Consider the following 26,408-nt stretch of genomic DNA (forward strand, 5'->3'; position numbering starts at 1 on the left):
CATTGTAATACTATAAACATGTCATAACTGACTCAGAGCTGTCTAAACTTATAACCTGATACAACTGTTTATATCTGATCCTGGTCCCGCTCTTCTATCTCTCCTCTGTCCCCCATTTCATCCTTTCACCCCAACCGGTCGAGGCAGATGGCCGCACATCTTTGAGTCTGGTTCAGTCAGAGATTTCTTCCTGTTAAAAGGGAGTTTTAGGTAGTGTTTGCTCATTGTGTGTGTTGGGTTTCTCTTCTCTGTTGTGATTTGTAAAATGAGTCCTTTATCAGTCCTGCGGGGGAAATTCCTTCTCTGCATTTAACATTTAACCCATCCTCTACTAGAAACCTTCCTAGAATTAGGAGCAGCACCCTGGGTTGGGTACCTTACTCAGGTGTACCCCAGTTTGTGTCAAACTTTAAGATTTAAGAAACAGATGACATAGAAACACTCTTCAAAAAACAAAAAAACTAACAAAAAAAACCCACCTGTCTGTTTCTGCCACTTTCTCAGCATAGAATGGAGAAGACCTGCAGATGTCTTGTTAGAAGCTCTTCATTTTCCCTTTCTGGCCTCTTTGCATCAGCAGTAATAAATGACAATAGATCTAAAGTTGAGACTTTTATTGAGACTTTGACTCACAGCTGCACAGCTCGACATGAGGCTCCCTCTTCTCGAGTCTTTCGTGGCCTGCACCTCACACACACACACTGACAGTCATCACCATGTCCAGCTAATAACGCCACTCACAGCGCATCTCTCCTCTGACAAAGTTAACGGGGTGGATCCAATGAGGCAGTAACGCGTGGATACGCCTTTAAAAGGCTCACCATGTTGCCATCACATGCCCCAGCGCAGAAGTAGGATGAGGATGTGCTCGTTATGTAAAACACGTTTGTTACTTTTATTCCGAGGATCGCGCGCGGAGACTTTGTGTTTGTGTTGTTGCTGCTGGGGGTTTCGTGGACTTTGAAGCGCAGGAGGGGGCCAGGCCCTGCCGTCTGTCAGTCCTGTTGTTGCTGCTAGTTGTTGTTCAGTAGCAACACACACGCACACAGAGACTGACTGGTGCGCAAACTGAAAGCTGCCTCTGTGTTAATGCCAAGTGACGGATAGAAGCGACGCGTGTGAGCGACACTCCGGGTTTGCGGATGAACTAGAAGGACATATTCAAGACGCAAACAGCGCAGACAAACACTGCTCGTGTCGGGGAGGAGGAGTGTTGCCTCTTCTTCTTCTTGCGGGAGTTGTTTGCTCCGTCTCCGTCGGTAGGCTTTTTTTTTTTGTTAAGCTCGAGCGGAGCGGAGTGGAGTGGCGAAACCTCGGGTGACATTCGTGTTTGTGTACTCCAGCCGGACTTGCCTCCACCTTCGGCCGTTCGGGAAAACAAGGTGCCCCGACACGAGTGTCTCCGCCACGCCGTTGAAGAGCCTAGGTGAGGTGTAGTGGCAGAGAGAGACACGCCACGGTAAGTAGCTGCTTCTGCTGCTGCTCCACGTACATGATATTCTCCTCCTTCCTCCTCCTTCTCTCATTGAGCTTTCTGCTTGTTTGGTTCGGGCAGCAGAGCCGCGGCTGCGTGGCCATGCTCTCTCCCCTGTTTCTGCTCTAAAGTCATGAGTGGGGGACGTTGCAGGGGCAGCTGTGGTGATGAAGGAGATTCCCAGGGAGTGGTACTGTGTCCTAGTGGCCCTACTGAGTGTTATCATAGACCACAACTGCCCTCTCCCTCCCTCCCTCCCCCCCCCATCACCACCAGCAGCCACCAAAGAACAAGGTCAATGACAGTGACACTGTGTCCACTGAGTTCACTAATATTGTGGTTAGCTCATTTGGCTGAATGGCTGTGCTTTTGTGTTCACCTACACACACCAACCCACCACTGTGAGGACCATTTGGCAGGTTCTCACAACTTCAGAGGACATTTTAGGTTGAAGAGATGGTCTTGAGCCCAGGGTTCATTTTAGTCTTGTGTTTGAGATGAGGTCAAGTTCAGGGGTAAGGGACGAGAGAATGTCCTCACAAACAAGAGAGGACGTCATGTTGAAGTTTAGTCAATATAAGTTCAAAGACATCATCCATAAGCAGATTCCTATATTGGAAAATACCAGCTGTCAATCACACTGGCATCCACTCCAGCGTCTGCTTTCCTCTAAATGGGAACATCATTTATAAAATCAATATCATGTGCTATAGAGGAAGAACTGGAAGTCGTGTTTGAGACTCCTGAGGAACATGTTTAATGACGATGTAGTGAAAAGTTACGATGATGTTCATTTTCCGTAGACTTCGATCTTTTTTCATGGTTGCTATTCAATATATTGTTAAATCTGGGTTGGCATCAGGTAGAGAACGGGAAGACTACGTCCATATTTTCTAAAGTGTCAATGCTCGTGATTAGAGAGAAGTGTGTTTGTGTGTGCATATGATGTATAGGGTGTATGTGCACAGATAGTTAACTAACAGATATAACTAATGTGGGGCTCAAGCACCTGCTCCTTTTTACCTCTATTTAAAAAGACTAAAGGATGTAATGGTCAAAATTATGTTGTGATTGCTGTTGTGCATTGTTGCATAGTAATTTAGCAGAAATTTGTTGAGCACACCTATTAAATATCTGCATGGGTTATTGAAGATAGGCAAGTTAGTACAAGATTTTGCAAAGTAATGTTATTTTTTTCAATAAATTTTCACTTGAGCCCCTGCTGCCTGAAATGTTTGTGCCTGTCACTGCTACAGATAGATTTGGGCTAATTCTTTGAATGGCAGATAATCAATTAATTATTACTCAGTTTTTGTGGACTAAAGCTTTATTTTCTTTATCTGACAATGTTTCATGTACTTTAGTTTATACAATATCTCTCCTTAAACTATTTGTGCAGACACAAAAGACAGAACATAAATGATTGAATTTGGGCAGTTTTGTGTCTCATCACTGTTTATTATTTCACCAAAAAACAAAAGAAAACACAACAAACAAACAAACAACACACAGCTTAATCTATTATTTATTGGATGATTTCTAAAGATCAGCATGGTCAACCTCAAAGGGATTTGTGAGGGTCAAGACTTGGTTGTCGGAGTTAGGGTTAGAATTAGAGTTAAGGAAGGAAGGGTCGACTAAATCTGGCTGTCCTCACAACTGTAGGTAACTTCATGGAGACCAAATCCTTGTCCTGCAGAAGCAGAACCTTAATTATGTGGCTCTGGTTAAGGTGAGTCGTGAATTATGTTTAGGCTGAGGTTAGGGTTAGGAATGAACTGGTTGTGACATGGTTAGGGTTTGTTTAGGCTGCCCAGTTGAATGTGCACCAATGTAGTGTCTTAAGAAGAATAGCTGGGCAAACCTGTGTGTGTGTTGAGGTATATACAGACCTCATGGCCCTGAATGCCTGTGGCATTTCTCGGGGCTGTAATTTGTGTTTGATTCATATTGGGCCTGTAAAGGTCCGGCTTCTGTGACCTGTGAAAGAGACAGAGGCTATAGGCTAATGGCTGCTCAGGTAAATGCACAAGGATTCACAAAAGCAAAAGAAATCAGTCCTTATCAGTGACGGAATCAATGAGGTCACAAGGCAATGAGCTCACATTGTGACATCATGGATGCATCTCCACAGGCCTGAGGCCGGGGGGGGATCAGCGCATGATCATCACCACATGCACTATACATTCACTGATGAGGACAGACTGAGAGGAAAGTGGTCAATAAGGGCATAAGGAAACGACATATTTGTCTCTTCTTCACTTTTTTTAACCAGAGAATGGCATTAAAGGGTTTTACATGAAATCAGTTGGTGTAAATATTTCAGTGCTTTATCCACAGTAGCCTGCTAAATGGCACAAGGAATTCCTGTGTGTGTGTGTGTGTGTCTGTGTGTGTGTTTGTGCAGATCTTTGATATGACTGCACAGTAGAAAAGCAGAATAATTGCTTAATTCAGAGCCCCCAAAACCATTGTTTTGAACTCAGTGCATTGATTAAAATAATATACAGGCCAACAAGGAAATATTTAATCAACATTAGTGGATGAATTATTCAGATCCCGAACCCACATAGTCAGACTAACAAAGCCCAAGCATTCAAACATCTATGCAAGAAAGAGTATAGTGGTATTAATGTGTAACTTTTACTCAAAATAATCCAAATCAAAGGCAAAAGCACTGGTGGGCACGGTAGCTGATTATGTAAGACATTATTATGACACATCAGTGCTAACAGCTCTTTCTTGTGGTTGCTGGTTGAGATACTTTTAAGTTGTGATTATTAACCAGAGGGTTAGGTCTTGGCTACAAGATGACTAATTGAGGTGTGAAAAAACAAAGTTCTACTACTCGGGGTTTCTAAATTTTGGACTGACTTATTTCTTTAATGTTAGACAGTTATTAAAATGAGACCATGAGAGAAGTTCTGAGGTGAGACGAGACAAGTGTGTTTTATAAACTCACAGTTGTTCAGTGTTGATTCCTAAATTGAAAAGCTGTCAAATAAATGTAGCCTTTTAAAACATGTTGTGGAGAATATGTGGTAAAATAAGACTGAGTAGAACTTTGAACTGTGGATCGCACTTCTCAGTGTCCAGCCAGCTAGAAATGATTATTATTAGAAGGAGAAGAAGAAGAAGAATGTACTTGCAGTACAGTAGAAAAATGACTTGGTCACCTTCGACCACGGATGTGCAGTGGGTGAAATAAACAACAAAAAGGACAGAGGAACTTGTGTAGACGTCAGTGACTCAGGTAAAGGAGACGTTCCTGAAAATATCACTGATTTAGGCCTTTTTTTCCCATAGGTTTTATAAATATACTCCAACAACTCAGGTTCTCTCTTGTTCACACAGCCATAAATAAACTTTTATTTCTTTTTTTTTCTCCGGCCAAATGTCATTTTTCAGGGCTGCCATGAGTTTATCCTGCAGTATAAATGAAAAAGCTGCCAGGCCACTCTTTGACCCACTAGTTTATTGCAGTTGAACATTAATCTTGAGCAGGCTTTCACCACACAATACTCGTTCTACCCATGTTTTCTCGCTCGTTACCACCATAAATGCCACGAAAACCTAATGTTGACATGTTTTAATGACTCACACCTAGACCTCGTCATTAAGTAGCCAAGACGGCCCGATAAGTGAGTCATTACTGCAAAGGCAATCGGCTGTGAGTTGGCAGTGGATTTCAGCCAACGTGCCGGTCTAAACGGTGAAAGCTTCAAAGGAAGATGGCCATGTAGGACTGTGAGGGGATTCACATGCTTTTGCATATTTGTTTGCCATTTTTGTTTCTGTACTTGTTCATGCACTTTTGTAGAGCTGCAACTCACGATTATTTTCATAATGCATTCATCTGTCCGAAAACCTTAAAAAATGTTGATCGTTGTTCGTCAAACCTGTAAATGATGATGTTCTCAAATGTCTTGTTTTGTCCACAAACCGAAATGATTCACTTTTCATGATTTCTTTGTTATCCAGAGCAAAGAAATGAAGAAAATACTCAGATTTAAGAAGCTTAAACAATCGGAAATGTTGGGAATTTAGTAATTGACTAATAATCGAATAACCGATTTAATTGTTTCAGCGCTACACTTTTGTTTGTTTTTGTTTTGACACGTCACAAGAGGAGAATCACAGGTGTAAATAATAATGATGATGATAATCAGTGAGGCTGTGTGTTATCAGAAACACCTGGACCCTTTTCCTGCTCTGACCGGGTCAAAATGTCCTGTGGCAAACAAACACGCCATATTTTAGTTTCTTTAATATTCATCGGAAACGGCACAGTCCTTGTTTTTTTTTGGGGACATTTATTTCTGCCACACCCGCCCTCAATGGTTGTCTTTTCAGTCGTATCAATGATGCACGTTGTTGCTCAGATCCATTTGAACTTACCCATAATTGAAGTCTTTTGAAAAAGCATCTGGTGGTTTGTAATCTTCCAGGTTTATAAATTGAATAATAATAATAATAATAATTCACAGCTGGAATAGACAACTTTTTTTGCTTAAACCTGTCATGATTGTGATATTTAAACAGATTGCACAGTGTAATTATTCGTAAAATGAACATCGATTCACTGACTGTGTTGTAGAGAATAGTGTTTGCTTGGTATCTGTCTTGTTTTTCACGCAGGGCTGCTTACATGACATGACACAACACCAGCTTTGAGCAAAAGTACCTGTGTCCTTAGTGCTTGTTTTTGCTGCTTCTGTGTCTTTATGACAGGCAACTTTACTCTTGTTTGGCGACTCTTTTTAAGTGATTCGGATATTTTTCTTCTGCACCCGTGTGTGTTTACATCGGCTGTCATTTGATCAGCTCCCCACAGGAGCTGCTTCCGATGATGAGTGAGATTAAAGTCATGGTTGCTTGGTTTCAATTTGAAAGCGGCTTGTTTGCATTCATCCTCTGTCATTGTCCTGGAGAAACCTTGTACGTACACATCAAGTGTGATCTCAACGGTCTGAAATGAGTCCCATCTGCTCCGCTCTTAGCGCATTAATGCCTTTTTATTTCGCACACTTGACGGCGCCTTGTTGGTTTTGCGGCCCGACCTTGTGAATAACATGAAATCTCAATGTGTGTGACATCGTCCTTTAACGGGGCTGTGTGTTTAATTTCCTCATTAACCCGTGGCAGCCCTTTAACTGTAGAGGCTCTGCTCTGATTATTGAATTAATTTTTAATGCCGCACCATGCTCGGGGTCCACAGTCGCTCGGATGGCCTTATGTGCGCTGTTACTTCAACATGGCAATGAGAAGTGGGACACTCTGCTTTCCTTCAACATTCACCCGTTCACTCCTCTTACAATATATAACAAGTCAAAAGACGTTGACTCGCTTCCGTCTACGAGGAGATTTGTAGTGTCTACAAAATACGGTGAATAAGTGGATTAATAATCCTGCTTTTCCTTTTTTACCTCTAGACTAAATCATCCGTGTTTCATAGTGGCTGTCTTTGCACGAGTCCTTTTTTTTTTTTATAAATGTTACATGTTTTGATGTGAGCAGGTTTTGTTGTTGTTGTTGTTGTTGTTTCTTCCGAACACTGACATATGCCGTGGCTGGTGATTGAACGTACAGCTCTAACAGCTGCTGGCTGTGAAGCCCAATTTGTCTCTGTTTATGTTTGTAATTTTCTGCACTCGTCACCTGAAGTGATATTTCCCACGAAACATCGCCGCGGACATAAAATGGAGCCTTTTGGAGAAACATGTTGTGTTTTTTCTCCTTAGAACAGTGATGATTCTGTGTGATTGTGATTCCCTCCGACTTTCACTCGCATCATTCCAATCCAAATACCAATGATCACAGTCTTGTATGTACGCTTACTACATTTCTTAGAGTGTGATCATAACGGCAGCTGAGGTCAGTCAAGGAAATATTGGATTTAAACATTTCACTCAGTGTTGGTGTGATTGGAGAGTTGTGATGTCTAGGTAACTTAAGTTTATTTGGTTTGCGTTCAGGGTAAGTTAAACACTTTCCTCCCTCCACATTGTCTCCTTTTTTTATGCCACAACTTTCTGCGTTGCCAAAGAATGGAGGCATTGGAAACACAATTCCTGTGGTTGCCGGGAACATGAATATACAGAACATGCTGGTGATATAAGGATATACAGCTGTGTTCACATCTCCATGCTGTATAAACTAGTGGCTAATAAAAAAATATTGTAATCCCCATGAATCCGCAGCTGGCCACAGTCTTCCTGCTCATTAAGTTCACACTTTACAAGTGTACACAACAATATTCTGTAGTCCGAGTGTCACTTGGAATAAAAGGCTACTACTTGGGTACATGTACATGTGATTTACCTTTTTATGTTACAATAGAGCTGATTAGATTAGCTTCCCCTGAAAAAGCAAGCACTATTGATTATTTGACATTGCACAATATGACAATCACTCGAATTGCTTTCGGCACAAAAAGACGTCTTTGAGAGTTTGAATTGATGTAATAAGTGTGTATTCAACTGCTCCAGTAAGTAAGGGCTCATAATTCCTGCGCTCTGTCTGCTCCTTTCCCTTCCATCACTATTTCTTGTTAGTCTGACGTTTGCTCTGGTGTAGGAAAGTGTCTTCCGTTACTGGAGGCAGGTTCAGATTCTTTCAGATTACATAACCTCTGCCTTTCAAGCTAGTCTGGATCCCAAATGAAAGGAGAAGGAGCTCCCGTCGCTGCTCAGCAAGGGCCAAATGCAATTAAAAGACATAAACCTATAATTTGTGTGATAACTGGGATTATTCCGTCTCTCTCTTCTGCTCGCTGCACTTCTTGTGTGCTAGAGAGGCAGAGAGTTCAGGAAAAACTTGTCATTTTTGGAGTCAAACTGAATGATTTAATCATGCGTCAGTAGTTTTTGAATTTGATATGCAAATAAGTGATTCTCTCATGTGTTTACTAGTGTACCAGATTAGTGCCAAACACCATCAGAAGATGGGAGAGGAAGTCAGGCATTGCATGCTTATACGTTGTCTTCATCTGAGAGGAAGCGGTCAGTAGTTTGGATGTTATTGTGTGGCCGTATAGCGTTGGCAACACCCAGCACTTTTTCTTGTCCTATGGGAGGCATCTATTAGTAGTGTGCAGATAATTTAATAAGCCATGCAGCTGCCTTTTCCTTTCTCTGCTTTACGTCTGAACACTGGTTGCTGCACCATAATAAAAAGGTTTGACTGAAAAGGAAGCTGAGCCAAAAGGCAAAAGCTCTGGGATCTACTGGTCGTTCCTACATTCATCTGTGGTCATTACCAAAAGAACGTGATTGCGGGTACAAACGGCCGAAATGGGTTTTTCCCGGGAGAGTGGCTGGGCTTTCTCTTTGAGATTGAGATTGATCTGGGAGCTGCTAGTTGAGGTGGTTGAGGCACCTGGTGAGGATGCCACCAGGGCATCTCCCTAGGGAGGAGACCTAGGACCAGGTGGAGAGATGATATCTCCTGGCTGGCCTGTGAACACATGGGGATCCTCCACTTGGCGATGGGATAAGTGGTAGGTGATGGATGGATGCACCAAAATCACTCTCCGTCCTTCCTCAGCTGAAGATCCACTCATCCTCCGTCTACTGTCACTTTAAGTTACATGTATAATGGGTGATATTATAATGAACCAATCTGTCCAGTGTCTCAAACTAAGTAACCAAGCAATCTGTGCTAATGTGAGATACTTGCACTTAATTGAGTGTGTCAATTTTTGGCCGAAACACGCGCCAACTCGTAGGATTATTTTTTGCTTGAACACATGATTTGACTGCTTACAGTAACCAGTGACTTTGCAGATTAAAGTGCATAAAAATTAATAGAGCAGCCGCAGCAGTAGTTTAAGACATGGGGTACTCCGTTCTTTCCAGCGAAATGTGAGGTTTTAAAAGCTTTGTGGTGAGCTTAGAGTCCATATAATAATGTAAATATTCACACAAAGTGTGACATTTTCTGAATAGATTAAATTGGATGTATTTGAATTTGATCCAATAATAATAAAGGGATGTTCTCACAGGGATTCTATGTACAGAACATATTTAAATAAAGTGGAAAATCTATCTAAATACAAACTCATAATCTAACATTGCTGCCTCTGCCTTTAGATTAAACCTCTGTAGTGTGATTGTTATAGAAAAAGCTCTTATATGAAAGCTATGTAAGGTATTTAGAAGCGGCTCCACTTCCACCAGCTACAGCATTGATGCTTAATGACGTCCATATGCTCTGTGATAAAAAAACAAACAAACATTTGTTTAATTTTTGGAAAGTACAATCATTTTTCTTCCTAAGTGTGTAACTTCACAGTGTGACATTGCTACTTAGGAGTCTGCTACTGACGGCACGCCTGTTATTAGACAACATAGCACAAGAATGCGCTCAGGGCTTTTTGCTTGAGTTTCTCAGAACTGTTTGGCCGTGTTGAGGGAACATATGCATCCTCCCATCTGGACATCGTGAACTTGATCTGTAACATAATTGGTTCATTTTGTTTTCAGTCCCAGTCGGGTCAGGAGACTCTGAGCTCTGTGTTTTATATGCGACTTTAGGACATTCTCTGGAGTTTTTCGTTCACATATGACGAGTGAGGCGGGAGGAGGAGAAACTCCTCTGGATGTAGGTGAGCGGGTGGTGGTGTCTGGCTGGTAGCGGGCAGGAGACGTGACATTGCCTCATTCACTCTCTGTGAATCCTCTGCAGTTTCTCCTGCTCCGCTCTCAGCTCAGCTCACTCTGTCATTCACTGTGGATTATTTTAGGTAGTGAGCTCACAGGAGAATCTCACAGAGTGACTTCTGCAGACATTTGCATTCACACATTTCAGCTCCCTTCAGATAATCTCCATACTAGATAATCTCCGCACTTCAGTACAAGTTTGAAAGCAGCTTTTAAACCTTCTTGGCCTCCGTCTAATCATGAATTGAACGCGTTAATTTAGTTTAGTTTAATGTCATGACTAATTGGTGTCTATGATATATATATATATATATATATATATATATATATATATATATATATATATATATACTCAGCAATATAGAGCTGCTATAGCGACATTGTTCATACCAACAGCTATGTTAAATTCTAAAAAAAAAACAAAAAACATGCATCACCTGTACTGTTTTTCCTTTTCAAATCTGGAAATCTTTAAATTGTTTTGGTAAATGTGATTTAGGTGATGTGTTGTTTTTCGATTAGGCCGTGAAGCCAAAGACAAATTTCCACATCTGTGAACAATAAAGATTAAAGAAGAAGATTAAATTACCTCAATCAGGATAGGAGTCGTGTTACGAGATAAATTTAACCTTAAAGCTTAATGTCGTGTAGATAAAATAAGTTACAGGCCTACAGGCAGTGTGGAAATAAGTCTCCTTGTGCTCGTTGTGGGTGAAGTTTGCGGGGGTTTGTCCTGAAATAGCATTTACACTGTGTTTACATGTGGAACATGCAACACAAATGTCAACCAGTTCTTGCATCGTATGACGCAAAGAAAAAAGGGCTTTGCAATATCAGAGGAATGGTCATTTTTACCTAAATATTCTCATTTACATTTGAATAACATATTTAAAATGATTACTGTGGGATATTTGTGCCGATGGTCTGTGAGAAACAAAGTCTGTAGAATATGGTGTGTAGAGTTCAGGACCATATTTAATCTAAAATGGTCATTTGACACATATCTTTTTACACTTTAGGAAATATTGCACCTCCTGTGATTTGAAAATTGCAGTAGGCCGTATGGCGGTTTTGATCAAATTTCTATGAATTGTTCAGTCCTACTGCAAACAAGTGTTTGCACAGTCGAGTGGGACTAACCGGATGTTGCATTTTGAAGATCAGTGTCTTCAGGTGAACTGAGTGTCGCTTACTGATGCTGATGTTTGTGTTCAGAGAGTTTTCATGACTGTGAATTACAATGGGCCAGGCTAATGATTCAGTAACAGTACGTATCACTGTATAATTTCCTTTAACATAACACAGGCTAAGTATATATCCATTTCATGTTAAGATGTTGTGTGTACACGATATGTTACATTTGGAGGCGGCTGTAGCTCAGTGGTAGAGCGAGGTTGTGGGTTTGCTTCCCGATGATACATGCTCATGTGTCCATGCGCAAGACACTTAACCGCCATGCTGCTCCTGATGGCTGTGCTAGCAGAGTGTGAATGAGTATGAAAGTGTGGGTGAACGGGTGAAGGTGTATAAACAGCTGTAAGTGCTGTATAAATACAGATTTGTGAGAAGTTACCTGATGTTTCAAAATCATGGCAATCAAGACAGAAAAATCAATATGGAATGATTTGAAACTTCTTTTTCTGAAAGATATTTGAGTGAGACCAATGGAGTTAATCACTCTGGACTCATATTGTGGTTTATATCAAGTTTTCAGAAATGTTTAGAGAACAGTGACCACCATATGTCACATGGGACACTGTTGATGTAGTTTTTAATGGCTCCCTTCTTGTTCACCCTTCACGTGAATTTATGTAGACGTGTTTTAACAGTCTGGTGGTTGACTGCTGGTGGTTTGGTCACGACAAATGACAGGGTGAGTCTGTCGTCATGAGGCAGGAGGAGGAGGAGGAGGAGCAGCAGCAGGGGGGGTAAATGACATCCATGATGTAGCGTCGTAGTGGAACCAAGTTAGCGCGAATACTGCAAATATTTACTTTCACACCACCCGTCATGGTCTCATAAAATAAACTGCTGTCTGTCGTCAATGGAGGACGCGGCTGTCGAGCGACGTTCACATGTGAAGTTTTCTACAAAACGGTGGAAGCTCAACCAGGAAGAACACACACATACGCGCACGTACGCACGCACACACACACACACACACTCACACCGACCGTCCTCTCTCCACTCCTCCCCAGCTCTCCCAGTTACGGAGCTCTGCCATCACACCAGTCCGGCTCTCCTCCCCTCCCTCACCCGCAGATTTGTTCGACGGCTCCCGGCTGGCAGGAGGAGGAAGCGGCGTGTCGGCGAGCTGTAAGTTACCACCACGACGTTTTAATTGTGTGTGTATATGAAAGGGGAATTGCTGCCATTTGGCCGTGAATTTTTTTTGAAGTTGCTCCGTCCACGAGAGGAGCGCACAACCTATTTTTCTCGCTTCGTGCACCAGAAACGATTCGCAGCGGCTGCTGCTGCTGCTGCTTCGTGCCAGATCCTCCCCAGAGCTCAGCCCGGACCGGGATCTGAACAGCCGCCGTGTCGGTTAACGAGGAATCTGTTGATAAAAATGTTATCAGGAGGGTTGACTGCCCTTTATTTTTGCTCGGTGTGTGTGTAGATATATATATATATGTGTGTGTGTGTGTGTAAATGTTCGGGTAGCCTCCTCCTCCCCTCCCTCCACAGCCCATATTTAGAGCCTGGCTACTTCAGATGGGCAAGAAGCTACGTCAGGCTGCACTGTATCCCATCCTACTGTATTCCTCTGTGCCACCGTTTATTCATTCACCCATGTGTACATGTATGCGACTACTCCTCCACATGTGAGCGGATGATGTAGATAAACACCATAAAAAACAAAAACAAAAAAAGAAAAGGAGAGGAGAGGAAAAACCCTCTCAGTGAGCTCATGTTTGGAATTCTTGTAGTCTTTTATCTCCTCTTGATAAACCTCCAACATGTCATTGCCTCCAGTTAAACCTGCCTGTCAACAGCTGTGACATGGAAAATGTAAAGGAAGAGTTTGACCCCCATGGTTAAAGATACCAGGCACCCTGCTGCTGCTGCTGCTGCTGGGTGTTTATCTCCTCTCTGTGCACCTGGAAGTTGAAAGCACAAAACATAAAAATAACAAGTGGATTAAGTATTAATTACAGGTTATTAGTGATACTTAATGAAGCTTTCTGGCGCGTAAAACCCTCTTAAAAATGAAGCGTTGTGACCTGATTGTGTGAGGTGTGAGCATGTGTGTTTTATGTCTCATTTGATTTTGTATTTTCACAAGGCAAATTTGGCTAATTAGGGAATTGCCAGTGCTCAGAGAAAGCGGCTGAATTAGGTGTTGTTCTTTTTTCTTTTTGATCGTGTGTTGTGGAAACAAGGATGGGGAAGATGTTTCAACTTGTCTTTTTCCTCATAACAGAATTGTATTAATTCTGTTGTGAAAATATTGCAGTGCTAAATTCACAAACGCTGTCGGTGCTTGATTCACTTATAGCCCTAACCCTTTTAAAGTTATTCATACTGAATTATTTGGCGAAGTGGATAAGTACATTTTGAGACACTGAAGGAAGAATATCAAACTAAGTGTCAATGATATATAATGGTGGCCCTGGCTGTTTTTGTTTTGTTGTTTAAAATGAAATAAGACTTGGCTCACTCGCACACCGTAAATGACATTCAACACTATTCAAATGTATAAGCAGCCCATAAACAACTGTATTATATTCTGTAATAAAGTGGACATAGACATTGTACACACTTATAATAGTCAAATACAGCTATAGCATTAATTATTGGTTTGCAAGTCTATCATTAACTATAGAATTGATCATGTTTAAGAATGTAATATAGGAGTAAGCATACATATAATTACATGTCTTCATTAGCTTTAAATACTTTTACAAAGTGGCCTCTGATTTCATTATATTTAACAGTTTTACTCAACTTAATGACCCAATATCAAGGTGATGATGTACAAGAAAAACACCCCTGAATGTGTTTTTAACTAGGAAAAAACTCACTCACTGCAAATTAATATAAATAAACACTGCAACAGATATTAACATGTTGTCTTACTGTACACAACATGGCTAGTTGTTAGTATACTGCTTGTAATACCCGCAATTTGATTGTTCTATTTTTTTTTTTTACCATTAAATGCCGATTCAAAGTAAAATACGGAAATATTTGATACACTTCCTATCTTTTAAATTCTCATCCTTACATTGTAGTATAGTTCATATTCTTTCTTCTCAATTACTGTTACAAAAGTTAAGAAAACGATATGGCAACTCAAATTGCACTTGCAAAAATACAGTACTGTGCAAAAGTCTCAGGGCACCTGGCTGTTTCTTTTGTTGTTTTTATGTCTGTTGAATTCTGTAATCATTTGCATTTGGTTTGGAATGATGGGACTGAAACTGTCAATGAGTTTAACTCGTACAACATGTGTGTGTAAAGCTCAAGCATGAGATATTTGCCAGCGTGGAATAGTAGGAAAAGTACTAAATGGAAAAAACTAGGGTTCCACTCCAGGTTTAAGAGAGACATGGTTGTGCTATTGTTCAAGTGTAATGTGAAGGTCTCAGTAAATCCTCGACCCTTTACCACGTAGATGCTGTTTTTCTGAAAATGTTGTTATTTTAAAATTGCATGCCCATATTTCTCTGGATGTGTTCCTACAAAGTGATTGAGAAATAATTATCCCGTATGGTCTGCATTACAGTATTGATAAAACAACAAATCCATTGGGGCCCTAATACTTTTGTGCAGTTTGTCAGAAAAATCGCAATTAGATATTTTACATTTTGACATCTTCGACCACAGTTTGAACCACAAGGCTAATACTGTGAAGCTGTAGCCTGTTACCACAAATCCATGCTTGTGAAATACTCAAAGTGACAGGAATACAGTTTTGTGAGTCTTCCATCGAGACAAAAGTGCTAACTGAATTTAAACTGCGTGTCCTGATCATGTGGAGTCATTATTTGAATCCATCTGTTGTTTTTTCCACCCTTCTTTGATTTTTCTTATCATAGGATCAAATGATCCTGGTGAGTTTGCTGTTTGATACTATGAGAGGAGCTGACGATTTGCTTTCTAACCAATTAGAGATAGAGCGCAGGGCCATTGATCTTCCTATAAATGTGAAATTACTTCCTGCGGATCACCAGGCTGAACAGTTTCTAAAGAGCCAAATTGCCTTTTGCCCAGAGTGGTGCCACCTGAGATAATATCTCACAGGTTATTTCTTTCAGCGTTTCTTCCTCCTGCTCTTCTCAGTGATGTCCCACAAAACCTGCGAGAAAATAGTCCTTTGTGGTTCCATGGCATTATAAAGGCTTAGTGTTGAGGCTTTTAAAGCAGGGCAGATTTGAGGAGAACATAATGGTTCCATGTCAGAGAACTACTGTAAATTAACATTCAAATACAAAGTTTGCTTGTTGAGCATGGTGTGAAAACACCTCTGATTTTTTTTTTTGGTTTAATGCAGGGATTGAATTTCAATCCTTGGCGGCAAGGTCACACCATGAAACTGATCAGATCTCGTCTGAGAAGCACAGTGTAGAGTTAGGAGTCCTGTGACAGGGCAAAGACGAGATAAAAAGTCATTAGGTTTTTTATTTTGTTGTCGTTTCAAGGTTGAATTTGCAAGCAAGAAGCCACGTTGATGCATTTCAATTTTATATTATATGCAAGCTGCTGAAGGAAAAAAATTGCAATGCAATTTAATCAACCTAAATAAGAAATTTCAAAATTTGCTGTAGTTTCTTTTAAACTTGGAGCCAAATCCTATTGCCAGCCTCGCCCACTCATTTCAGTCTTCTTGATTCACAAACCTTCAGACATAGACAAAGAAAAGCAAACAAGTTGGAGGATTTTTGCTGGGCCTTCGCTGTCAGTGAGTCATCGTTTGGGCCAAAATCTTGGGTCTTGGATTTGTTCAAATTGCAGATTAAGCTGCCTCGGGCTTTTCAGTGCGGCACATTGCCATTTGCTCCTTAAGAGATGCAGACTTGTGGAAGTGAAACTGCATATGGAAATAAATAGAAAAAAGTTATAATAAGAAGATGTTGGTTTAGTGTTTTTATATGATGAGCTGCACTGAGGAAGAATGTAAGAACTTCACAAACACCGTCTTGCTCAAAGAGATTAGGGAGCACATGCTGTAAATATGCATGACAATAGTCTTCAAGAGGGTATTTCATTAACTGATTATAGCTAGATTATGTGATTAGGGGGTGCGAGAAGCCCACGTTGGTACAGGAAATAAAACCCACTTGATTTACTAAAATGAACACCGAACTATGGAAAAATCGCAGCTTGTTTTTGTTGTGGTTTTTGCTGCTGTATGCACACTTCTGTGCAGTTCTTAGCTGTAACAGTTCTGTCCACCTCATTAGGCAGACGATAACTGTTAATGACCCTCAGTATAAAAACACACAGCTTTAACTTTTATTCTTTGGTTGTTTGTTACTTTTTACAAAAAAAAAAAACTCAGGGTAATTGATGGCTGCTGATTTTTACGTTTTGCTGAGATGAGTAAGTAATACGATACCATGAAATAAAAAGTGATTCAATGTGACTAGGTTGAAATAGACATTTAGTCCGCCTGTTAATTTGTCTCTATTTCACTCCAGTTGAGTGTGATGTTGTGCAGTGCATCCTTTTTGACATTATCCTTTCAGCCTTAATATTTCAGATGGAACAATTGGCCTTAACAAGGTGATATTTACATGCAGTGTGCACACCGGGTGATAAGGCGGTGAGCGAAGTGAATGAATGACAGAGAGCGTCTGTTTTTTTTGTTTTTTTTTCAGCGCAACATAAAACACACTCACCCAAGCACGTTGTAATGAGAGGAAACAGGTGCTCAGTGGCTGGTGCTATTGATTACAAAAGCGTTCTGCTGAATTTACTCTTCATTAGGTGTCTTTATGTGTTGAATCACCAGTTGCTGTTGTAATCTGTAGGGTTAAATATTTGACATCTATGCTTTGTGTCTTTTATAGTCTTTTTTTTACCTTGGGTCATTAAGTTCACTTCAAAAAAGCTTTACACAACTTTAATTACATATTGACTTTAATTTTCTTTTAAGTAAAAATAAGCAGCCCCCACTCTGTAATAAACCTGATACTCTGATGTTTACTAGAATGTGAATCCATGTAGGATGAACCAGTTCTCACTTGATCCAATTAACATCTCGGCGTGTGTTCAAATTGAACTCTTGAATGTATTGTTGTCATTGTGAGCATTGTATGGACGTGATGCAACTTGGACCAATCAGTGTTTGACCACTTTCTGGTCTCTTACCTCTAGGCCCCGTGGAGAAGCATGTGATGACTCACGCAAGGCAGAAGGGTTCCCTCAGGCAGAGCCACAGTAGCACTGATTGGTGGGATAGTTGTCCTCTTTGGCCACATGGTGGCACTATGGGCGGCGCCTGGCCTGAGCGCTCGCTGCGATTTGGCAGGACAAAGAAGATAAGTGAGGTCGTCAAGCAAGGGAAAGACATGGGGAAGAAGACGACTCACAAGAGAGGGAGAAAGGAAAAATGTGACCAGAACAGAAAACTGGACCGACGGCGTGACAAAAAACTGGACAGGAAGTTGTATCCCTTGAGGGGGCGAGCTGGAGGTTCAGGTGAGGAGGGCCTCAGCTGCCATGTCCTCCTCACACGATTGGAGGAAAGCATTCGTGAAAAGAAGAGTTCTGAAGAAAATGAAGAAAACAATTCACACCGCCATTCATCCCTTAAACTTAAAACCAAAAAGGGGAAAAACAATGAGAGAAGAGAAGCAAAACATTCACCGAAAAGCAAATCAAAGTCAGTTAGTTCAAGTCATGGTGAAGCTCTTCATGTCTTAGAACCACGCAAGCGTCGTCTGGCCTCTCTCAATGCTGAGGCGGTGAACAGTCTCCTCCTGGAAAGAGCTTCTGACCTTCAGCCAGCAGCCAAACAGGCCAGGACACAGGAAGAATCGACAAGTGGAGCAGGTTCCCCAGATGCAGACGCAGTCAGAAGTGGTGTCCATGGAGGTCTGAAGGCTTCGCGAGGACACACCAGTAAAGTCTCAACATCTCACAGGCATGATCTGTGCCAAAGTTCAAAAATGGCCAAGAAGGCCAAAGTCATCCGCGGGGAGATGAGTCAGGAGAGTCTGAATGCCCCCGCGCCCAGACGATTGGCTGGACTCAACGCTGCAGCTCTGCTGAAGTTAACCAGCTCCTCTGCAACCAGCAAACAGAGATTAAAGGCTCCTCCCACAGCTACTATCACATCAGACTGCAAGCCTCCGGCCTCAGTCTCTACCCCTAAACAAGACTCTAGAGTCAAACTCCGACCCAAGGGACGACCACAGAAGCTGAAGGGGAAAAAGAGCCCCTCCCCACACAGCGGCTGTACAGCCTGCAATAAGAAAGCAGACTTTGAGCCCAAAGTGGAGTGGGACACCAATAGCTGCACCCATAGACTGACCAAACCAGGCTACCAATCACGCAGCATGCTCGGTTACCCGCTGAAGCAAGTGAAGGAGGAGCAGCTGGAGACTGAACTGAGCCCGTACTACTGCTGTCCTCCAGAGGGTTCTGTGGAGTACTGCCACCGCTTGGCCTTCTTCCTGGGCCAGCAGCCCTATGGAGAATCAGATGATCAGCCCCTGAACACAGCCATGACCCCTGTGAAGCGCGAGTGCCTCGTATCCTCACCGTCCCTGACCCATTCCCATCCACACACAGCCCTGACCCTCAGTCCCCATCCCTGCCTCTGTACTGCTGACCACTGCTTCTCAAGCTACTACGTCCACATCGCCCACCCGACACACACTGGAACCACATCACCGGGTCTGGCCTCGCGACCTCTGAACTTTGCCCCCTCCAGTTTGTGCCCTAACCAGATGACTAGCTCCAAGCTGCTGGACTCGCGGATGTCCCATCCCTCGGGGCTGCCTCACCCCGCCTACTGCAACTCTGTGGCTTCGCCCTGCTACGGTGACGCCTGTGGGATGAATGGCTACACCTACAGGGCCGTGCCTCCCGTCACCAGCAGGGGGTGTTCTTACAGCACAGGATGCACTGGATGTACGCACAGCATCAAAACAGGTAAGTAGGAAATACAGACTTTTGTCTCTTATCTTGAAACAACGTAAACCCCGTTCAGACTTGGTATTACTGTCTGTCCTTAGTCATCCAATCAAAGGCATGCAAAGGCGTGAACTATCCTAATCCATCCCATCACAGAAACCACATTTTGAGGTGGTTTTAAAATGCATGTAACCACATTCCTGGGCTGTATGAATAAAATTACAATGGATTGGGGGGGGGGACACCTCTGCAGCTGACAACGCTACGCTAATCAGTGCCAGTGTTTTGAGTCCTAATGTCCACGACTTGTGACTCTGAGTCTGATTTAACCATTGACTGCAGAAGGACTCGGATGTTGGAGACGAGGACTTTTCAGTTGTTAAAGACTGTTTTTCTGTTGTCACATTCTTGTAGTGCTGTATTTCAAATATTTAAGGCGTCGTAAACAATTAATGAGTATAGCTGTGTTTTGTACTTTCTGGGATGACCGAACCACTGAGGAATATTAGCTGCTCCACCTCTAACCTGTGAGCGACTACGCTGTTCAGGTCAGAGAGAACAACCCCTGCCTCTGTCGGTGTTTATTTCTGTTTTTGTTTCCCAACTGGAACCACAGCCTGACACAATTAATATCAGCAGCTGTAACCATGGTCACTGGTCGCTGGTTTTCCCCGATCACAGACACTTGCGGGGTGAATGAGTGTTTATACACCCAACTGACAGAGCCAGAACCAGAACTGGCCGTCATCTTAAAAAATATTGTACGTCCTGCTTCTGTGGCGCAGCTCAACGCAGGGAACGAAGGAAAAAAAAGTCAGAAAATGCACACATCTAAAGTTGAGAAGTTATAATTAACGACAGCATGCGAGTAAAACAGAAGAATAGCACCATAACGATAGAGGTTTACTCACAAGAAATGATTTTCTTCTACGTGCATTTAATGGCCTTGATGCCTCTTTGGCCTGGATTTATTTTTCTATTAAAATTAAGTGCATAAAGTGTGCAAGTGCAAGTTATTAAACAGTAGTGTCTGGATGTAAATATGCTACCTTTATGTTAACTGTACATGAATTACGTGATCAAGTATAATGTGAATACCAGGTCTGAACGGGGGCCCACATCATCATCATCGTCATCATCTACTGACTCATTCCACAAACTGTTTCTCTCTTATGTAAATATCATTGTCATGTTAATCTGGAATAACAGAGAATGTTGTAATGAGCACATTTAGCATTTTCAATATGATTTGAAGCAGGTAGAGTATTTTTCCCCGCTCGGTGGTAAGTCCGTCGTTATCCCGGCTCATTTTGCTTCACTCGTCTTTTAGACTGAACTTGAGATTCCTTTGTTCCTTTGTTGTGCCTGAAGCGAGTTGTGTGGCTGAACATGTGCGAGTATTTCTGTCGTTTTTTTCTTTGTTTTCCACAGCTCAAGGCTCTGACTTAGATATTTTTTGATAAGGAGTAATATTTTTAATATAGATGCCTTAAACAGACATGCATGTGTATGTATGTAGAGGTTGTTTTTTTATTTTAGTTCATCCTTGGAGGAGCCATGCAAGACTTTAAGTTGAAGAACGGCTACTGAGTGTGTTTGAGTTTATTGTCTGCCAAGGATTTTTTTTATTCTCTTGCATCCTCTGTCTGTTTACTCGATTATGCAAGTACTGCGCCGCTGTGCATCAAACTTTGTGGAAAGATGCAGCAGGGGTCAGTAAAGAAGTCATTACATTTTTGGTGGTGTTTTATTTTTTTGGTGTGCCATTTTTCAATAGTACAGCATAATTTTTCAGAGAACATTTGGATCTTGATTTAGATCATCAGAAATGTATGATTTATTTATGAATACAGTCAATGTTACATCATCTGTAAGAGTGTTATGTTATGTCTTTTTTTTTTTTTTTAAATTTCACTTTTTTCCTTTTCCAGAGGGATACGCCTCCCCTCAGGGTGACCGCAGCCCGTCTCTTCTGGTGTCCCCCTCCCTGCCCATGTCCAGCTGCCCACTGTCCACCGCGCCCACTTCCACCCAGACTAAACCCCACCTGCTGACCCCCTTGTCAGACCCATCCCAGGCCAGGTTGAAGCTGGCCAGAGAATGTCCTCAGAGCACCAAAACGTCCAATGGCTCCCTGTCCATAGGCCGCACAAGACTGCCCCAGAAACAGCCGTCGCCGGTGCCAAGCCTGAGCAGCACCAAACAAAAGAAAATCAGCCGCAGACGCGCCACCAACGGTTGGCGGCCTGTTGGAATGCCCACAGAGAGGGAGGTCTTCATCGCGGTAGGTTGTTTGTGTACAGTCTCCAGATTATAGACACTAGTGTCTGATTGTACCTGCTTTTCTCTCCTAATCTACATGATTATAGCATGTTTGGAGAAACATGTCAAAAAGGAAAAAGTAGGCCGGTGGGAAAAGATAATTGTGTTTTGACCACACAGTTTTCTTTTTTTTTTTGTTGGTGACAGATTCGTTTTTTTATTCCTCTGCACAGACGACAGCCAGTGCTGAACACAGAATTTACCAGTTGTCCCTCATTTTGTCTGTCTCGACGTTATAAACATGGTGACTCAGTAACTCCTGGAAAATGTTTCTTTTTGTTTTCTTTCAGTTGATGAGAATTGATGTGAATTTGAATGTCACCGTGACCTCACAAATCATATTTGCATGGTGTTTGAAAATTTTGATAAATTTGCCACCAACTTTTATCTTGGACTCAAATGATAAAAATGTAAAAAAGTGCAAGAACTTTGTGTCCTCGCATTCCTGAAAATGAGATTATATATGTTGGTAATGCTTGGAATGAACCGACCTCGGTGACCTGATTGCGTGTCGTGACAGTGGCAGTTATGAGTGTTCACTAGTACTGGCATAGAAATGCACCTTTGATGTGTCGTCTTTGACCACATGAGATCACATCAAGCTTCTCCCTTCCTGTATTCAAACACACACTGATGTCTTGTCTCTCAGCGATAAAGGGATTGTGACTGTGTTGATGTGTGTTTGTGTAAGTGATGGAGAGAAAAGAGAGACGAGGGAAGCTGAGTTAAGTACCGCGTGCCTTGCTGTAACATGACCTTGTGATTGACCTCTGAAAAACTTTATTTATTCAAGATTTTGGAGGCAAAAGGTGACTCTGACAACACAGAATGTGATGCCATTTCTCTTCAGTAAATAATAATGAAAGTCCAGTGTGTCATTGTAACATTTTTATGTTCTGTCAACACCACAACTCTGGACCAACTTACCATTTAACGACGAGATGGAAATTGGAGTTGTCTTTGTAATGATAATCTGTCCGTGTGTGCGCACCTGTCTGTCTGTCTCAGGGAGAAGATGAGACAGCCCTGCGTCAGTGTTATGAAGGAGTGGAGAGGGACGGTGAAGTGATACGTGTCAGAGACACTGTGCTGCTACGATCGGGCCCCAGGAAGAAGTCGCTCCCATACGTTGCCAAGATATCATCGCTGTGGGAGGACCCCAAAACAGGTAAAGGACACAAGGAGGGGGAAGACTGTTAAAGATACAGCGTTCTGTGTGCATGGATGGGTGGGTGGATAAAGCTCATGGCCAAGCTTGTTTACCCCTGTGTGTGTGTGTGTGTGTGTGTGTCTCAATTTGCTGCCTCAGGAGAGCTGATGATGAGTCTTTTCTGGTACTACCGACCTGAGCACACCCAGGGAGGACGAGATCCCAGCGCACACTGTGAGGTGAGGCTTCAATGATTCAGAGTAAAGACTTACATTTGCACAGTGGTTATATTACAGTGTGTGTGTGTGTGTGTGTGTGTGTGTGTGTCAGACAAGAGTGCTACTTCCACAGTGACTCTTTTGTTTCATAATCTTGATTTTTCATACTGAAGTGTGTGTTGGTCAGAGGACGAGCTGAGCAGAGGCAGTTATGTGACCGTTGCTTTGATCTGACAGAGATAATCACGTCAAAATCATCTAGGGAGGCAAGAGGAATAAATAGAACAAATGTGCTTGTTTTCCAATAAACCCTGGGAAAAAAAAAACGTGAACAGCGATTCATAATCATGAATCTCGACTGCACACTGAGTTATTGTACAGTTTCATTGCTCTATTCATGTATTTTGCTTGTATTTATGTGATGACTTGTCTCACACAGCGCTGATATATCGTTTAATATTGAACGCTCCGTGTCTCTGTAGATCTCGTGCAGAAAGGATTGGCTTTAAAGCTACGATATCAAGCAGTACAGTATATACAGATAGTGTACAGTCCTCAGGTTGTTAGAGGTGCCTTTGGGTTTGATGCATACAGAACCAAAGTCAGAGAAAACGGTTAAAAGGTGTTAGTAAGGGTTGAACACCGCTGTTTCATGAGATTAAAGGTATTTTAACTGCTTCAAAGAGTAATCCTTTTCTCTGGCGGCTTTGAGACTGTAGGTTTTGTTGACTAATTCACTTCTTATTTTGATTCAAAAAAATTTTAAAATGAGTGAATGATGAGAAGCTGACGTCACGCTGGTGAATCTTCTGTGATTGGGCAATCGTTCCGCGGGGAGTCCTCAGCGCAATGACAAGTATATTGGCGTAAAGCTCTGCTTCTCTGCTTTCCGGTATCCATCCATCCGTCCGTCTTCTACCGCTTTATCCTCCACATGAGGGTCACGCGGGGGGTGCTGTGCATTTTCTAGACATCACAAACGGTCCAGGGGTTACAGTCATGAGAAGTATGCATGCCAAGTTGTAATAGAAGGAGTTTAATTTAATTTTGGTCGGGTTTTTTTGGTGGTGTCATCCAGTGAGAGGAACTACTGGTGTGTTTGTGTTTCTTATTTTGTTGTATTTGTCACAATTCCCATGATCCCATGCTGCTTCCCAATGTCATCAGACTGGGTCTTTTATTTTTCACTGAAAGAAATGACATACTGTTCGATGAATAGTAATCTGTGTAAAAACAAATGCCAATTTGTGCTTTGACAATTTTGGTTATAATAATGTTTTTCACTGAGTGTCATTCACTTTCATTACGTATAATGTTACATGACCTATTGATTTGTTCCTCATAAGTAATAAGTAAGACATAATGATTAATGTGAATAAGAAAGAAATGTGTTAGGTGTTGGAAAGAAAATAATTAGACCCTGCCTGCTGCTGGAGACATCATTATCTTTTCCACAGCAGACCTGAAACTGTTGATAACCACAACGCCAGACGACGATACATGTGTCACCTCAGTCAGGCCGAGTAAGAGGAGAAAAGCTGTGAGAAAGTGTACACGCTGACATAAAACGTCTCGTCTCTTCTTCTTTTTCGAGTGTTAACAGCACATGTTCTTGGCTTACGTGTGTCAGGGCAAAGAGGGCAGAAGCACAGAGACGCGGGTCCTATTCTGCGTGAACACACTGACTTTGAGCCTCTGTGCTCGCAGTCGTGAGGCATCACCACTTCTTCAGCCTTCAGCCTGCACAATAGGAAACACTTGTGTTGATGTGACACTGTCCACCCACTGTTTGTTTCAGAATGAGATTTTCGCCTCTCGGCATCAGGATGAAAATAGTGTAGCCTGCATAGAAGACAGATGCTACGTTCTCCCACTAGCCCAGTACTGTAGGTAGGTATACACACACACACACACACACACACACACACACACACACACACACACACACACACACACACACTTGGTCTTCAATTAACACGTCAGCTCTGGAGATATGCAGACGCCTGTTTTTCTGACTTTCTTATCACCCAGTGGTGACACTGTAACTGTTAATGAATTTGAACAATTGCCAACAAATCAATTGTAAATGGATTGCTCCAGTTGCTTGTACCTTTTTCAAAACATCATTTTCCATCAAAATGAATCCCACATTTGAACAAAAACAAAAAATTTTGGTTCCGAAAAATAAATAAAAGTTAAGTTGTTTACATCCACTGCTGCAAAGCCACTTTTGGAAGTTAGTTCACCGGTAAAAACACGAATTAGTGTAACTTAATGACATGGCTAAAGAACACCAGTAACTCTGCATTTTACTGCTGCTTCAATTTATTATGATATTAATATTAGCTTCTTACACTAACCGGAGGTTTTCCCGTATTTTCCTGTATTTTCCCCATCAGTATGTGCTGTTTCCATTAATTTCCCCATACAGTGAAATGCCGATTTGGGATGGACTTTTCAGTCGCATGATTTCTAAAAGTCCTCTTTTATTCACTGAATCTGTTTCGGTTGCTCTCAATAACTTTTCCCTCTCATTGATGTGCCAACGTTTCCACCTCACTAAGGCGTAAAAACCTGAAAATGTGCATAAAATCTGACTAATGGAACCACACTTTGACTAAAGAAGCATAAAGATATATTAGATTAGCACTCGATTTCACACCAGAAAGTTGACGCTTGAAAGCCTCACTTGTTGATTTATTTATTTATTTTTCCTCCCCGTAGATTTTGTGCCTTGGTGAAGCGGCGTGCCGAAGGCGCTCCATCTGGCAGTGCCAGCATGGTGCCCTGTCGCCCCGAATTCGCTCCCCCTTCCCACCGCTGTGTGCCCACAGACGTCGACCCCGAGCTGGTTTATCTCTGCCGGCACGTCTACGACTTCCGCTACGGACGCATCCTGAAGAACCTGCAGTAGAGGGTAGAGCGTTTGCAGCATCTTTTGAATTAATCATCACAAAACTCCCCGTCCTGCACAGAGGGGGTGGGGGGGGGGACTGAAGTAGTGAGCTCACCTGTCTTTTCTGCTGTGGACCTCATGATCAGAGGGGAGGGGGGGGCCTGATTTGGTGAGGGGAGGTGACGCAAAAAGTGTTTGTGACACATCATGAAGCACACATCCCTTTAGTCGACTGCAGAAGAAGAAGTTATTTCAGTGTTTCCTGGTGTGGAACAAGTGAGGAAGAGACTTTCCATTCATGAGGCTTGGATTGTTTGGCTTCCACGGCGCTCTGAGGTTACATAAAAAGTTGTGCCCCCCTTTCCTCTTTGCCTGCATGGAATGCTGAACACCAGTCTGAACTTGGCTGCTGTCAGGACCATGTTTCCCCCTAAGCATCTTAGCACAACAGTCGTGTTTGTTCGCTTTTTAAGCCAGTGGCTCAAGGATGGTCTGTTGCTAAGGTGCTTCCAGGGGACGACCAACTTGCGCTGTCTTGTCCGAGCAGCTAATGGAGAGTGTCATCTCATTTGCCCTGATTTGAGTGTGAGCGTGCGTGCGT

General features: G+C 42.3%; 1 protein-coding gene across 3 annotated transcripts; it reads left to right on the forward strand.

Moving 5' to 3' along the window:
* Positions 1-773: 773 nt before the first annotated feature.
* Positions 774-25,895, forward strand: LOC122783623 (bromo adjacent homology domain-containing 1 protein). Of its 3 annotated transcripts, XM_044048371.1 has the most exons (8): positions 774-1,259; positions 1,344-1,459; positions 17,458-19,239; positions 21,153-21,505; positions 22,552-22,711; positions 22,853-22,932; positions 24,710-24,801; positions 25,636-25,895. In XM_044048371.1, exons 3-8 carry the CDS (start codon positions 17,478-17,480, stop codon positions 25,823-25,825), a joined length of 2,637 nt encoding a protein of 878 aa, XP_043904306.1. In that variant the 5' UTR covers positions 774-1,259; positions 1,344-1,459; positions 17,458-17,477; the 3' UTR covers positions 25,826-25,895. The 3 variants fall into 3 exon arrangements, with proteins under 3 accessions (XP_043904306.1, XP_043904305.1, XP_043904307.1); XM_044048370.1 differs by lacking the exon at positions 774-1,259 and having other exon boundaries at positions 1,274-1,459; XM_044048372.1 differs by lacking the exons at positions 774-1,259; positions 1,344-1,459 and adding an exon at positions 12,231-12,450.
* Positions 25,896-26,408: the final 513 nt, after the last annotated feature.

The sequence above is a fragment of the Solea senegalensis genome, linkage group LG17 (genome assembly GCF_019176455.1).
Source record: "Solea senegalensis isolate Sse05_10M linkage group LG17, IFAPA_SoseM_1, whole genome shotgun sequence".
Classification (NCBI taxonomy): Eukaryota; Metazoa; Chordata; class Actinopteri; order Pleuronectiformes; family Soleidae; genus Solea; species Solea senegalensis.

Excerpts from the sequence above, each read along its gene's own strand:
- LOC122783623 (XM_044048371.1), top strand. The coding sequence starts at position 17,478 with ATGACTCACGCAAGGCAGAAGGGTTCCCTCAGGCAGAGCCACAGTAGC. Across the intron at positions 19,240-21,152 it reads TACGCACAGCATCAAAACAG|AGGGATACGCCTCCCCTCAG; the intron begins GTAAGTAGGAAA and ends TTCCTTTTCCAG. Across the intron at positions 22,933-24,709 it reads ATCCCAGCGCACACTGTGAG|AATGAGATTTTCGCCTCTCG; the intron begins GTGAGGCTTCAA and ends TGTTTGTTTCAG.